The sequence below is a fragment of the Haliotis cracherodii genome, unplaced genomic scaffold, assembly GCF_022045235.1.
Source record: "Haliotis cracherodii isolate W230 unplaced genomic scaffold, xgHalCrac1.p SCAF_13, whole genome shotgun sequence".
Taxonomy (NCBI): domain Eukaryota; kingdom Metazoa; phylum Mollusca; class Gastropoda; order Lepetellida; family Haliotidae; genus Haliotis; species Haliotis cracherodii.
This window is the reverse complement of record NW_027266268.1, coordinates 39,145,336-39,158,916: the sequence shown is the minus strand read 5'-3', so window position 1 is coordinate 39,158,916 and position 13,581 is coordinate 39,145,336. Positions and strand designations below refer to the sequence as shown.

The window sequence follows — 13,581 nt, the reverse complement described above, 5'->3', positions numbered from 1 at the left end:
TCATGTTGACATCAGGGTAGAACTGCAGACTGTTCTCAACTATCTCGCCTTCTTAGAAGAGATGAACAAAAACCAAAAGAGCATTGCCGGGTCTTCAATCCAAAGGGCAGTCGAACGATACAATTAGTACTGGCTGCCCCTAACGTCAAACACACAAATGAAGTTCTGGCACCTCCTTTGGACAGTGAGTGGGTGTGGCACAGTCAGATGCTGCTCCATTATCATATCAGAAAGACTGCATTTCCCGGGTAGGTGGAGTTGTTCCTCACAAGCATCTCGATCTAGTAGAAAGACAGGAGATAATGACTATAACAAGAGACATGTGGACTAAAGCGTATCCAGGAGTACCATTCCATACTCAACCAATCTCCACTTATACCGGGCATGATGGCTATCACATCTCAAGTATAACTTCCGATATCGTTTCCATCTCTGCCGAACACAGGCAGTTCTATTGTCAAGTTTCTCTCCCACATTACAGGGAAAAAACTTCCTCTCATAAAGCCTTGTAAGATACAAGAAATTTGTCCACCTTCAGAAAAAGAATCCAAACACTGTCCTCGCACCTGCAGTCGACATTGATCTGTTATTGCAAACTCATCTTCTGGAACCACTTGAATATAAACTCTTTGCTGTTAGAGTAACCTTTAACAACGGAAAACCAGTGTTCACCTGCAAGGTCATCCACTCAACTGATAATGTCAGCAGTTTATGTACACTATGGGGACAATCTGGTGACGTGTGCATGCCTGATTGGTCCAGATCAACTACCTCATCCATCCCAGGTTCGAACCTTAAGTGCAAGTGAGACGAATATACATGAAACGAAACCACTTTCATATCTCTCACGGATAATGTGATGATGCGGTCTCCTTTTATGACGCATTATTTCCGTTTCGTCACCCGAACACCGACATACCATGCCTGAACAGTGGAGACTGGGGGGGTTAGTGATTGGCTGCTGGACAGGAGTGTAGATGGAACAGCTCCCCCTGGTGAGAGACGTAGGAACACCATTGTGCTTATCATTTGCTTCCCTCCCTCCCACCCTACCTAAGACCCTCCCACCAACCCATTCACACACCTCCCCAATGCCCCCCCCCCCCCCCCCCCCACACACACACACACACACACCCACACACACCCACACACCCCCAAGGTTTCGAAAAAATGTTGGTCATTTTACCAACTTGACCCTAATCAGATCTAAAAGTGAAATTGTTGAATATGATGACGGCCAAGTGATTACGACTACGATGAGATGGCTGAACATGTCGCCCAGGTGTTGTGCGTGGAGATCCTTGTCATCATATGCCAGCCCAGACAGAAGGTGGGGATCGGAGCAGGAGGACACTTGTCACATCTCTAGTCGGGGCACAAGCAGCAGCTGGTGTTAGCCAACCTTGTGCCTCAGACTTCTACATCGTCAACTCGTACAAGAAGGACAGGGCCTCGAGGCAGGAGACACTGAGACAACGTTCCTCGACGAACAGGAGGGGTAGCAATGAGGATATGCACTTGGTGTTGGAGGAAGCAGAGGTGGATCCAATGTGAGGGGGACCAGGGGGCAGCTGTGTTGAGGAGTGTCGAGATGGGGATGGAAGGCTGTGGGACGGACTGCGGAGGGATGTGTGAGTTAGGTGGGGATACAGACGGCGGAGGATATGGCGGTAGTGGTGGATATACCAATGATGGTGGAGGTTGGAGTGATGGTGGATCAGTTGAAGGAAGTTCTTGCGTTGGCGGTTCTTATGGAGGTGGCTCTTGTTGGGGTGGAGGAGGTGACTGAGTGAGTAAGCGAGTGATTTGGGTTTGACGCCGCTTTGAACAGTGTTCCAATGATATCACGGCGTGTATCACTATGTGACAGGAAGTTCGAACCGATGCAGGTCTCAGGTGTTTACCACTTTGTTGAAACCCACGAGCACGTGTATGGTACTGGCGAACCTTAAAACATGGGAACTGGGATTCGAACTCTCAATCAGAGGTTTCTGGAGTGCTCAATGGACACAACTCTGCACAGCGAATTACTGCGCCTTAGACGACTGGGCTACCTGTGCCCCCGAAGGGATGACTGAAGTACCACTTGCTTGTGACCAATGGAAGGACTTCTGTAAGGGAAGATGCCGTTTTGTTCTCATGGTAGAATATGTATTGAAATGGGATGATGAATTTCAAGTCGTTAATCTTTAGGGCTCTGGATGAGATGGTGGTGAGGTGAAATGGGGTTTAACGTCGCGTCCACAATTATTGCACTTATATAGCGACGTGCATGCACGTGTGTGTATGTGTATATGTGGGTGGGGCTGGGGCTGGGGTTGCTTGTACCAGCCGATTTTATTGTGCTAGCCTACTGAGATACTATGCCGCAATTTCACACGAATACCCTACCCAGACACATTATGCTGACTACGAGTCGCCCAGTCCTTTTTTAGCCCCTTAATGCCGAGCGCCAGACAGGGTAACAACAAGTACATTCCAGTACCATCACGGCGGCGGTCTCTGGATGAAACGGTTCTTGGCTGGGAATTTGATATACCTTTGTGTGATCTAGTTGTCATGGATACAAGAAGGTGCTAGTGGCATGGGTGACATATGTTCCACGTGTTGTAATGTGGGTTCAAATCGACATGCAGTCAGTTCATATGGATTTGGGGGGCACGGGTGGCCCAGTCATCTAAGGCGCCGCCAATCGCTGTGCAGAGTTGCGTCCCTTGGCCATGCCACAAACCTATGATTGTGGGTTCGAATCCCGGTTCGCCCCGATTGTTTCTAGGTTTGTCAACACCATGCCCTGCTCATGGGTTTCACCGAAGTGGTAAACGTCTGAGACCTGCATCACTTCGGGCTTTCCTCCCACATTAAGCTGACACGCCGTGATATAACTGGAATACTGTTAAAAGCGGCGTTAAACCCAACTCACTCACTCATAGTGATTTAGTTCAAGGGTTTGGGGTCTGGTGCTTGAGGTTCCAGGAGACAAAGGTAAGACATATTTCTGAAAATCGGATATGAAAAGAAACGTTATGTCACTGAGACTGCCAAGGGGTATACATTAACAAATGTGTCATGCGATGCATTGTCAAATCCTTGGCCTGAGGACTGGTTCATGGCTGTAATTGTGTTGCGTCACGTGCGAAATGTTTTGTGACGTCTGATAATTATGAATAGGTGATATTTAGGGATTTTGTTTCCCATACACACGAGAAATTCTATTATACTCCTCACAAAAAGTTAAGCAACAAATCTATTATGTGTCAGTCCATGTTCATATATTCCAATACCTAAAAACTGACTTTAAAAGCAATACAAAGAAAGAGCAGAGCACACATTGTCATCAAAGGGAACTGAAAAGCGTTTATGCCTAACAGGTTTACAAATGATCAAAAACAGTATCATGAAAACAGCCGTGCAAAATGTGCTGCATGGAAAGATGAAAATCTTTAAATTTGAGTTTAAGTCATTTTGAAACAATGATCCAATGTTCAGTAACGTGTATGTCCACCATTGGCTTGAATGCAAGCTTCTACGTGTCTTGGCATTGACCAGATAAGCCTATCAAGTGTCTGTTCTGGAATGTTCTGCCATTCTCTCCTTAAGGCCTGTTCAAGTTGATCCAGATTCTGACCATAAACACGCCTTCCAAGAATGTCCCATGCATGTTCAATGGTATTAAGATCCGGAGACATTGCCGGCCAGTCCATATGCGTGATGTTGTTGGTCTGAAGAAGATCAGTGACAACTCTTGCTCGATGTGGACGAGCATTATCATCCATAAAGATGAAGTTAGGACCTGCTTGTTGTGCCAGGGGAATGATCACAGGTGTGACAATCTCGTCCCTGTACCGTACTCCAGTCATGGTACCACGTCTGATGACCACAAGATCAGTTCTGTGTCCAACCCTGATGCCAGCCCAGATCATCAAACTTCCACCTCCGTTATGGTCGTATTCAGCAATTGTACAGTTGGCGTATCGTTCATTACGGTTCCTCCACACACGTGCCCTACCATCGTTGAAGTCAAGGCAGAATCTTGACTCGTCTGTGAAGAGAACGTTACGCCAGCGATTGACCCTCCAGTTACGGCGTTGACTGGCCCAAGCAAGTCTCTGTTGTCGATGGTGTGCAGGCAGTGGGATACGTCGTATTGGTCGTCTGGACCTCAGATCCTGAGCATGAAGTCTGTTTCTTACTGTCTGTGTTGAGACTCTGTTTCCTGCAACTCTCTGAAGGTCATTCTGGAGAGATCTGGCCGTAGTAAACCTGTTTCTCCGGGCTGGGGTGGAGGTAATTCTCCTGCCTGAATTTGTTCTCATTGGATGGCATTCAACACTGATGAGAATGTTGCACGAAAAATGTTACTTGTTGCTTCACTTTTTGTGAGGAGTATATTTCATTATAACCTCCTAAGGGTACTCTTGCCCATAGTTAAATATAAAATTTTAAAGATGCTTCCTTTTCGCTCATTTTAAAATCCAAGATTTGCGAGTCTTAACAAGAAACCAAAGGCACAAAAAACGCATTATATTACCTTGGTGTATGGTGTAATTATGTTCTAGGTGTATATAACTAAAGCAATGGGAATAAAGTTGCTTGAACCCAACTCACTCGCACATCCAACACCCGATGGGAGCGAGGGTGTGACAAAACTGGCCTGGAAAAGGTAAAAACAAAGACCTTTCATACAAGAGATATATTTAATCCAACAAAACAAGTTTAGAATAATAAAATACGTGTATGTATAGGATTTCGTGGTTTAAGCTGTAATGGACGGAGATAAAAACTATATATCACACACGTATGGTACAGGTGACGTGACTATTCACGAATATATCACGACGTAGCACCTGCATCTGCAATACATCATAATTCAAGCTTAATAAATATTATAATTGCATTATGTTTACGAATACTGAGAGGATTTGGCAATATAGTATGGTGCTATAAATATTCAGGATGAAAACTCTAAGAACTACAAGTGCACATGTTGTCAGACTTTCTAAGAACATTACTGAAAACAGAATACTAGGTTTTGTCTTTGGTGTAAACTTTCAAAGATATGATTGAATCTTTTCATGGGACGTTTCTACGTCTTACATACAAAATGAACCGAACCAAACCGGAACACGTGTTGATGCATTTGTGTTAGCTACGTCATCAGAGCTTACCAATCGGAGCTTACAAGCCGGGGCTTACCAATCGAAGCTTACCAATCGGAGCTTACCAATTTGAACTTACCAATCAGAGCTTACCAGCCAGAGCTTACCAACCGGGGCTTACCAATCGGAGCTTACCAACCGGGGCTTACCAAACGGAGCTTACCAACCGGAGCTTACCAATCGGAGCTTACCAATCGGGGCTTAGCAACCCAAGCTGACCAATCGGAGCTTACCAGTCGGAGCTTACCAACCGGGGCTTACAACCGGAGCTTACCAATCGGTGGTCGATGACCATAGGTCTAAAATCGGTCAAGTATCGATTGATGTTTACAGTTCAAAGTTGAGGAAAGATGGCTAAATTGAACAATAACCCTGTGCCAGAATGGAATGTGTGTGGGTATATGACCACAAGCTAGATATGTATATGACCGACATCACAAGCTAGATATGTATGAAGGCGTATGATAACTTCATATGCATTGTCACAAAATGCGCCTAGATGTGTACAAATAGATCATGCCAGCTAGATATGTTTAGATAATCACAGGCGAGCTAGATATGTATGTAACTACAGGCGAGCTAGATATGTACATGACATTACATGAGAGTTAAATATTATTTGTTTTTAAAATAAGTCCATACGTGCCTGAATAATCTGACTGACAAAACGTGCATCAGACTTAACCATGGTCTGTGGTGACTTCGATGTAACATGCCTGATACCAGTACTGACCATCCATAGATACGCATGTTCATCATGTTCATGGGCCCTTACCATGGATATTCGGAATGATATTTAGTACAAAAGTAGTCATACCTGAAAACATGTTCACTTCGGTCTCCATGGTAATGTATGGTACATGAATAGATACAGATGAGACATATGACCATTGTTTGGTACCATCCATCACTGGACAACATAAAGCGTTTATGATTCAATATACTGAGATAATTCAGGTTGCGTGGGTGACTATGTATATCTTGTTATATTCCCACCATATCATCTCTCTCCTTGTATGTCCAAAGCAATATGGTCACAATTGCAACGCCTCTAATCATTAACTTAGAACGATGTTGCAGTCGCTCATGAGAATAAAATCAACAACCAATCACAAAGCTTCTTCCAAACGTGAATTCGGCATACATCTATATTCAAAATTACTGACTCGAGCAATCTCTGGATACATTTAGAGAATTGGAAGACTGTTAATAATCAACTTTTAGCTGCTTCTAAAAACGACGCTATGGTGTGGATTGATCCCAGAGTCGTCATATCTGGGGACGTAATGAAGTGGTTTAGGTTCCACAAAGCGGTTGTAGCGCTACGACTATCGTAAATCTAGTACGTAAAACTCTCAATAAGCTTTAACCGCCACTGTCAAATAATCTGTGGGATACATACATAGAATATCTTACATATGTTCTCATACGGATTTCAATCAGCATATTTGTGACATTGACATCGAGTGCATTCGTTAACAGCAACCCACAAGAAAAACACTGGTGGTGCCGTTCTGTTTACAACAAAATACGCTTTCTTTCAAGAACCGCTTTTTTTCTGAAATCAGATCACAGATCTCGAGCTTTCACGTGAATCATTTGGAATAGAGAGTATCGTAAAATGACGTGAGACTGAGACTGGGAACGGCGTTGTACTGGTCTAGACTGGTTCCATATGTTTCTGTGAATCCGCTGTCCGGGAGTCTGAGGTTGATGTAGTCCCAGAGAGTCTTGTAGCAGAACCTCAGTTGTTCCTGAAGTTCACAAAAAAAAGTACTTTGAGTGAGTGAGTGAGTGAATTTGGTTTAACGCCGCTTTGAACAGTATTCCAGTTATATCACGACGTGTCAGCTTAATGTGGGAGAAAGCCCGAAGTGATTCAGGTTACTGACGACGTATTCCAACCCCAAAATACAATTTACAGTAAATTACGGTTATGACGAATTCAAAGGGACCGCTAATTTTAATTCGTAATAACCGTAGTTCATTATGAGCATATATCCAGTATATATATAGCAAAATGACGGGACCAAAAACAGTTAGTTATATCCGTCAGTTCGTTATAAGCGAGTTCGTTATAAACGTAGTTTACTGTAATCCAAACTACAAGCGAGTCGAGGGACGCAACTCGGAAACACAGAGCCCCAAACCATCGGGCCACTCATCAGAAACTGTAAATAGTAAGCAACCTTTAAACTATTTGAACAGTACAGCAATTATATCATGGCGTCGACGTTTACCACTTAACGAAATGAAACAAGATAGAGTATGGTGCTGACAAACTAAGGACTATTATTGGGTGGAATCTATGAATTGCGACGTCTTTACCTACGTCCGTGCCCACCACATAATCAAGGATTGACCTGGGTCTGTCTATTGTTGTGTCCATGGGACCCTCCGGAATACATGTTGGGGGTTCAAGGCATAAACACGGGGGCTGGGGAACCGTGGTCCGCTTTACTTTGGTTCCAAGAAGTGTATTGTTTGTTTGTTTCTTTCTTTTTAACGCCACACTCAGCAATATTCAAGCTATATGACGGCGGTCTGTACGTTATCGAATCTGGAATCGTTATCTGTTCACGAGATAAAATGACTAGTTGAACTTATTTGTGCGATCAAAAGGTCAAATGATTATGTTTATTTGTTTGTTATTTAACGATGCACTCGTTTATATTCCAGCTATACGACGACTGCTGTGATTAATCGTAATTGACATCATGAGCATCGATTCACGCAATTGGGATACGATGACATATATCAACCAAGTCAACGAGCTAGAGCATCCGATCCCGTTAATCGCCTCTTACGGCAAGCATAGTCGCCTTTTAGTGTAACCATGGGTTGTTGAAGACATATTCTACCCCGATCTTCACGAGTCAGAGGTGTATTGCTGTCATATCAGTGCATATGTCATCATATCCCAACTGAGCAGATCGATGCTCATGATGTCAATCTCGATTATTCTCAGCCGACGTCGTATAGCTGGAATATTGCCGAGTGCATCGTTAAATAACAAACAAACAAACAAACAAACAAACAAACAAATAAACATAATCATTTGACTTTTGATCGCACAATTAAGTTCAACTAATGATTTTATCTCGCGTAAACGTTATTAATCTTACCGGGTACGCCAGAATCTGCGCCCGACGTCGCTTCATGTGTTTGACGGTGTGAAGGACGTCGACCTCCTCGTCTTCGGCGATCTTCTCACAAATGACCTTGATTGCACAGAACAACCCGCTGTTCGTCGCCCCGTCTCTACAGTGCACTATCATCGGCTTCGTGTTCTCATTGGTCACCTGCTGCCAGTCCGTCACGAGGTCAAGAAGGTCAAGGATGAGGGTCTTGGATGTGGGAATAACATTCGGTTCATCCCAGCCATTAAACTGGAACTGACGCACAAACTTGGGCGCTTCCTTCGGCTGGTTGGAATTGTGGATTTTGAAGTTCCTGATTGTGACGTTGTTTTCCTGATACGTTGCCGTCGTCTCCACAAAGAAGGGTTCGAAGGGCTTCATAGTGACGTCGGGCCAGTACTCTGCGCATGTGTCGTCCTCGTGTTTGAACGTTTCAACCATTACAACGGTATTGACGTCATAATCATACACCAACTTCCAGAAGTCTACGATGGTTGACGGGAGCGGTGTCTGTGTGAGGATAAACTCGTTCTTCAACCGGAAGCCGTCTAGGAATGTAGCATTGATGTAGTCTGTCCTTCCAATACCACCCGGTGTCATTAACATGGGCCGAAAACTCTCCATCGGTATCACATCCGGGTATCGGTTCTTGTTATAGTTCGCCGGAAGTATTGCTGTGTGGCATTGCTCGGGTCGAGGACTTCGAGTGAACTTCTCAAGCAACCGGAACTGACCTTTGAGATAGGAATGACCTGTCTTCTTATTCCTCATTGTCAGCTGGCTGTACCATTCTTTCAGGTCGAAGCCAACAACAGTGTGCCCGGCGTGGAACTGTTCAAACAGCGCTTCATAAATAAACACGTACTCCTTCAACGTCCGCACCATGAATGGACGGTCCTTTCGGATCTTATTGATGAATGCACGTACGCTCGTCCGACCTTCCTTACTGTACTGTTCAATCAGAGCATCTATAGCAATATAGGTACCTGTTCTCCCCATCCCAGTTCCGCAATGTACCAGGATGGGAGTTTTCACATTCATATGAGCTCGACGTACTTTGTGTCGCATCTCGAGGATAGGGATCGGGTCGAAAGGCACGCCGTGCTCTGGCCAAGCCGTGAACTCAAATATTTTCACCGAACCTTTGAGCCCTTCTGAGGTCTGATACGCTACCACTCGAACAACGTAACTCGCAAAGTATTCAATATCCAGCAGCTCGAGAAGAAAAGAACCATACGACGCACGTCCATTTTCCGGCCAATACTGTGTGCACTTGACAATATTGTCCTCCACAATGTTTGTGGTCATAACGATGGTCCTGACCTTGGTCTGGGAGATGAGGCGCCAGAAATCTAAGACCGTGTCCTCATCAAAAGGACTCTGTGCCGCGATGTACGCCATGGGCTTCTTGTAGCCAGACACATAACTTGCATTGATGTAGTCATTGGTAGAGTTTTCATCTTGAAACAGAGCAACCCTACTCTTATCATATGGAAGAAGGTGAGGAAAACGATTCTTATGTTTGTTCCGTCTGTCTTTGGCAACATGGGATGGATCTCCGAAGTCATGGCTAAGACTTTTAAACTCGTTTTTAAACGTGACAGGTTCGCCTTCAGGTGGAATTGTCACCTCGCCATTCATGGTCACCATGTCGTCAGGCAAGTACTCCCTACCGGCCACGATGTAGCGACTCTCCCGGACTGAGTATATGGTGTTCCAGTACTTGAGGGGATCATAATCGTCCTTCACTACTTGCATGTCATAATCTTTAACAACGTAGGGTTTATAAGCTGGAAGACGGTTTCTTCTTCTCCACCACAGGTACAACAAAATGGCAAGAATAATGAGGATAAGTAGGATGAGGGCAAGGATGATCCCAACAATGAGTCCCGTGTTGTCCGCGGCGGCAGGGGGAGGGGACACTGTGGTGAGATACACAGGTGCGGTCAGTCTTGGGCCTTTCATCTGTGAGTAGGATGTCTTGGTGACGCTGTTCAGTGTACTGACGACTACATAGTATATGTTGTAGTACTTCTCTCTTTCCAAAGGTCGATTCACCACACCACTATAGTTCATGCCGTCTCCAATCTCAAATTGCCTCCTCTGTGGAACCTGGCTGGGTTCCAGTTCAGCTGTTATATAACCAGCTGCCTGCCTCCTTCTCCTGGAACCAACCTTCTCAACCCGAAGCTGGTACTTAGTGATGGGTCCGGATGTTGGGAGGACCGGTTCTATGTAGACTGACATTGTAGAGAAGGTGGCGTTGATGAACACAGGGGGCGGTGGGGTTCTAGGATCGCCGTGCTCCGTCCAAAAGCTTCCTGAGATCTCCTGACTGTAGCCTACGCTGTTCCTGACGGCCACGAAGAACAAGTACATTACCCCGGGCTGAAGACGGCAGGTTGTGTACGACGTTGTGGTGGCATCAACAGCATCAACGGTAGGGGTGTCGTCGTCGGAGGCTTTTTGGAATCGAATCTGGAAATAATACACACAGTTGTTGAAGTGAGCGAGTGGTGGGGGGGGGGGGGGGGGGGTGTATTTAGGGGGGAGAAGGGTGTGGGTTGTAAGCTGGAGGCATGGAAATTGGGGGTTGTGTGAGTTGGGGTTGTGTGAGCCGGGTTGATGTGAGCATGAGATGTGGGAGCTGGGGGTGTCTGAGAAGGGGGGTTGGGAGTGGTGGGGGTGGGGGGGGTGGGGTTGGTGAGTCGAGGGGATGGGAATGAGATAGGGAAGGAGCTGTAGGTGTTGGGGCTGGGGGAAGGGCTGAGTAAAGAGGGTGGGTGCTTGGGGCTTGTGAGCTGGGGGCTTGTGAGCCGGGGGATGTGAGCATGAGATGTGGGAGCTGGGGGTGTCTCAGAAGGGCATATTGGAGTTGGGGATTAGGGGGGCGGGGGCGGGGGCGGGGACGGGTACGGGGACGGGGACGGGTGGTGGTGGAGTGGTGGTGGTTGGGTTGAGGGGGGAGTCGAAGGGAAGGGAAAGGAGATGGGGTCATGAGAGTGAGATGGGGTCATGAGAGTGGGTGGGGCCTAGGAGTGTGGGAGCTTGGGGTTTAGACAGACGCCCCCACCCAATCCCACCCACCAGACTATAACCTTGACTTACCCTGTAGCTCTGTAGAAGTCCATTGCTTAGCAAGGGAGGCTGCCACGCCACTGTCAAACAGGTCTCATTTTGGTAGGTGCGGGCAAGACTCAGAGGGGCGTGGGGGGTGTTTGGTGCGGTGGTGACTGTGCTGTCGGCTGTGTAGGGCCCCCAACCAGCCTTCGTGCGAGCTCTCATCTGGAACATTATCAGGATAATTTGACTCGTGCTAGCGGTGGGCATATTTAGTCTAATCAGAAATAGATAGACCAGTGATTTGAGGGGTCACAATTTGCTATGGAAGTGCTTGTTGAATGCAGGTATGACGGTGGTCTGTAAATAATGAGTCTGGATCAGACAATCCAGTTACTGACATCATAAGCATCGATTATTATTATTATCCCCGAGATAACATACCCGAAAGTAGTAGGTTGTGAAAGCGCGGAGGGAGTCGATAGTGACCACGGTCTGAGGAGCCGGGAAGGTCAAGGTCTTCTGAGTGCTGAAGGTGGCGTTGTCGCTGTAAGTCAGACCGTACTCCGTGAGGACGCCATTTGTGGTTGATGGAGGGGTGAAGGTCACAAGAATTGTAGACTCAGTAACAGTCCTACCCGAAATAAACATTGGTCCCGGGGCTGAAAATAACATATTAATTAAACGTCACTTGGTCGTTATGTCTTCTTCATTGGCGGTAAGTGGGCCCACCGTGTGATAAACATAAAATATAATTAAGGTGTTTTGTCGAATATTATATATTACGTCGTATAATACCGACAAAAAGAAAGTATATTTCTGTAATAATTGCCAATCGGCAAGACAGTAGGTAACCAACCGACTGATGTACCGTTCATAATTATATAATATATCATTATTGCTTGACTAACGCAATAAAAATGGAAAAGAAGATATATTCTTGGGTGGTAGTGGCCAATATGTGTGGATGGCTGGACAAGGGTGAAAAGCCGTAGCAGCGATCGCATATTAATACACAATCACCTCTCTGCGGTAAACTAGCAGATATGTGGACCATTTCTACATGATATATGCTTCATTCTTGCATAATTGATTGTTCATTCTTACACGATATACCATTCATTCTGGCATGAATTATCGTTCAGTCTTGCATAACATACCGTCCATTCGTACATCCTACATCGAACATAGTATTGTTAACCCTCTTACCTTCCTCCTCTGTAGTAAAGGTGAAGGCTGCAGACATCGGCCCGATCCCTACGGTGTTCTGGTATGTAACCGTGACGTTGTACTGTGTGTACGGTGTTAGGGAGTCGTAGTTAATGGAGGTGACGTTGCTGACGTCGTTGCGCAAGCTGCTGCTGCTGTTGAGCATGATGTTGTACTGGACAAACCGACCGCCTCGTTGTGCACAGGGGACACTTGCCCACGTGATCATCACGGTACGTGACGTCAGGTCACGTGTTGCAAAGTTGGAGACAGTGTCATTTGGAGCTGCAAAGGGAAAACGAGATTCTTGTTGATATTCTAAGGCAGTGTAGTGTTGCAGCATCAGATATCATTTGCCTAAATTGTACACTGCTTCCTCCTGCATGTGAGTGGCATATCGTCAGCTTGGTCGTTATATTTTCAGTCAGAAATGCATTTAAATCTCCCCAACCCAGTACATTCTCCAACAATATTGACATGATGTTGGTAGGAAATGCAACCAGGAGAACACACATCGGTAAAACATTGGCGTATATTATTGGCTGGTGAGGTACAAGCTATGGTTGTTTGTTTGTTGTTTTACGCCGTACTCAGCAATAATCCAGCGATATGAAGGCGGTCTGTAAATAATAGAGTATGGACCAGACAATCCAGTGTTTGACATCCTGAGCATCGATCCGCGCAATTGGGATACGATGACATGCATCAACCAAGTCAGCAAGCCTGACCACCCGATCCCGTTAGTCGTCTCTTACGACAAGCATAGTCGCCTTTACGGCAAGCATGGGTGGCTGAAGACCTATTCTACCCCGGATCGTCACTGGTCTGGTGGGGTACAAATATGTATAACTCTAGGAGTGAGCGAGTGAGTGGTTCAACGCCGCTTTAAACAGTATTTCAGTCATATCACGGCCTGTCTGCTTTACGTTGGAGGAAATAGCTAAATAATCCACATTTACCTCTTTGATGAAGCCTACGAGTACAGGTATGGAATCACGTACCAGCAAACATAA

General features: G+C 45.7%; 1 protein-coding gene across 2 annotated transcripts in view; it reads right to left on the bottom strand.

Annotated features, from left to right (window-relative positions):
• Positions 1–4,709: 4,709 nt before the first annotated feature.
• The window catches only part of LOC139459911 (receptor-type tyrosine-protein phosphatase kappa-like), a 31,584-nt gene continuing 22,712 nt past the window's right edge, over positions 4,710–13,581 (bottom strand). For both annotated transcript variants that reach the window (XM_071241635.1, XM_071241637.1), the window contains 5 exons: positions 12,569–12,853; positions 11,804–12,021; positions 11,408–11,584; positions 8,285–10,777; positions 4,710–6,913 (listed from right to left, as the gene is read on the bottom strand). In XM_071241635.1, the coding sequence (XP_071097736.1) occupies positions 6,755–6,913; positions 8,285–10,777; positions 11,408–11,584; positions 11,804–12,021; positions 12,569–12,853 (3,332 nt within the window). In that variant the 3' untranslated portion in view covers positions 4,710–6,754. The remainder of the gene's footprint in view (positions 6,914–8,284; positions 10,778–11,407; positions 11,585–11,803; positions 12,022–12,568; positions 12,854–13,581) is intronic.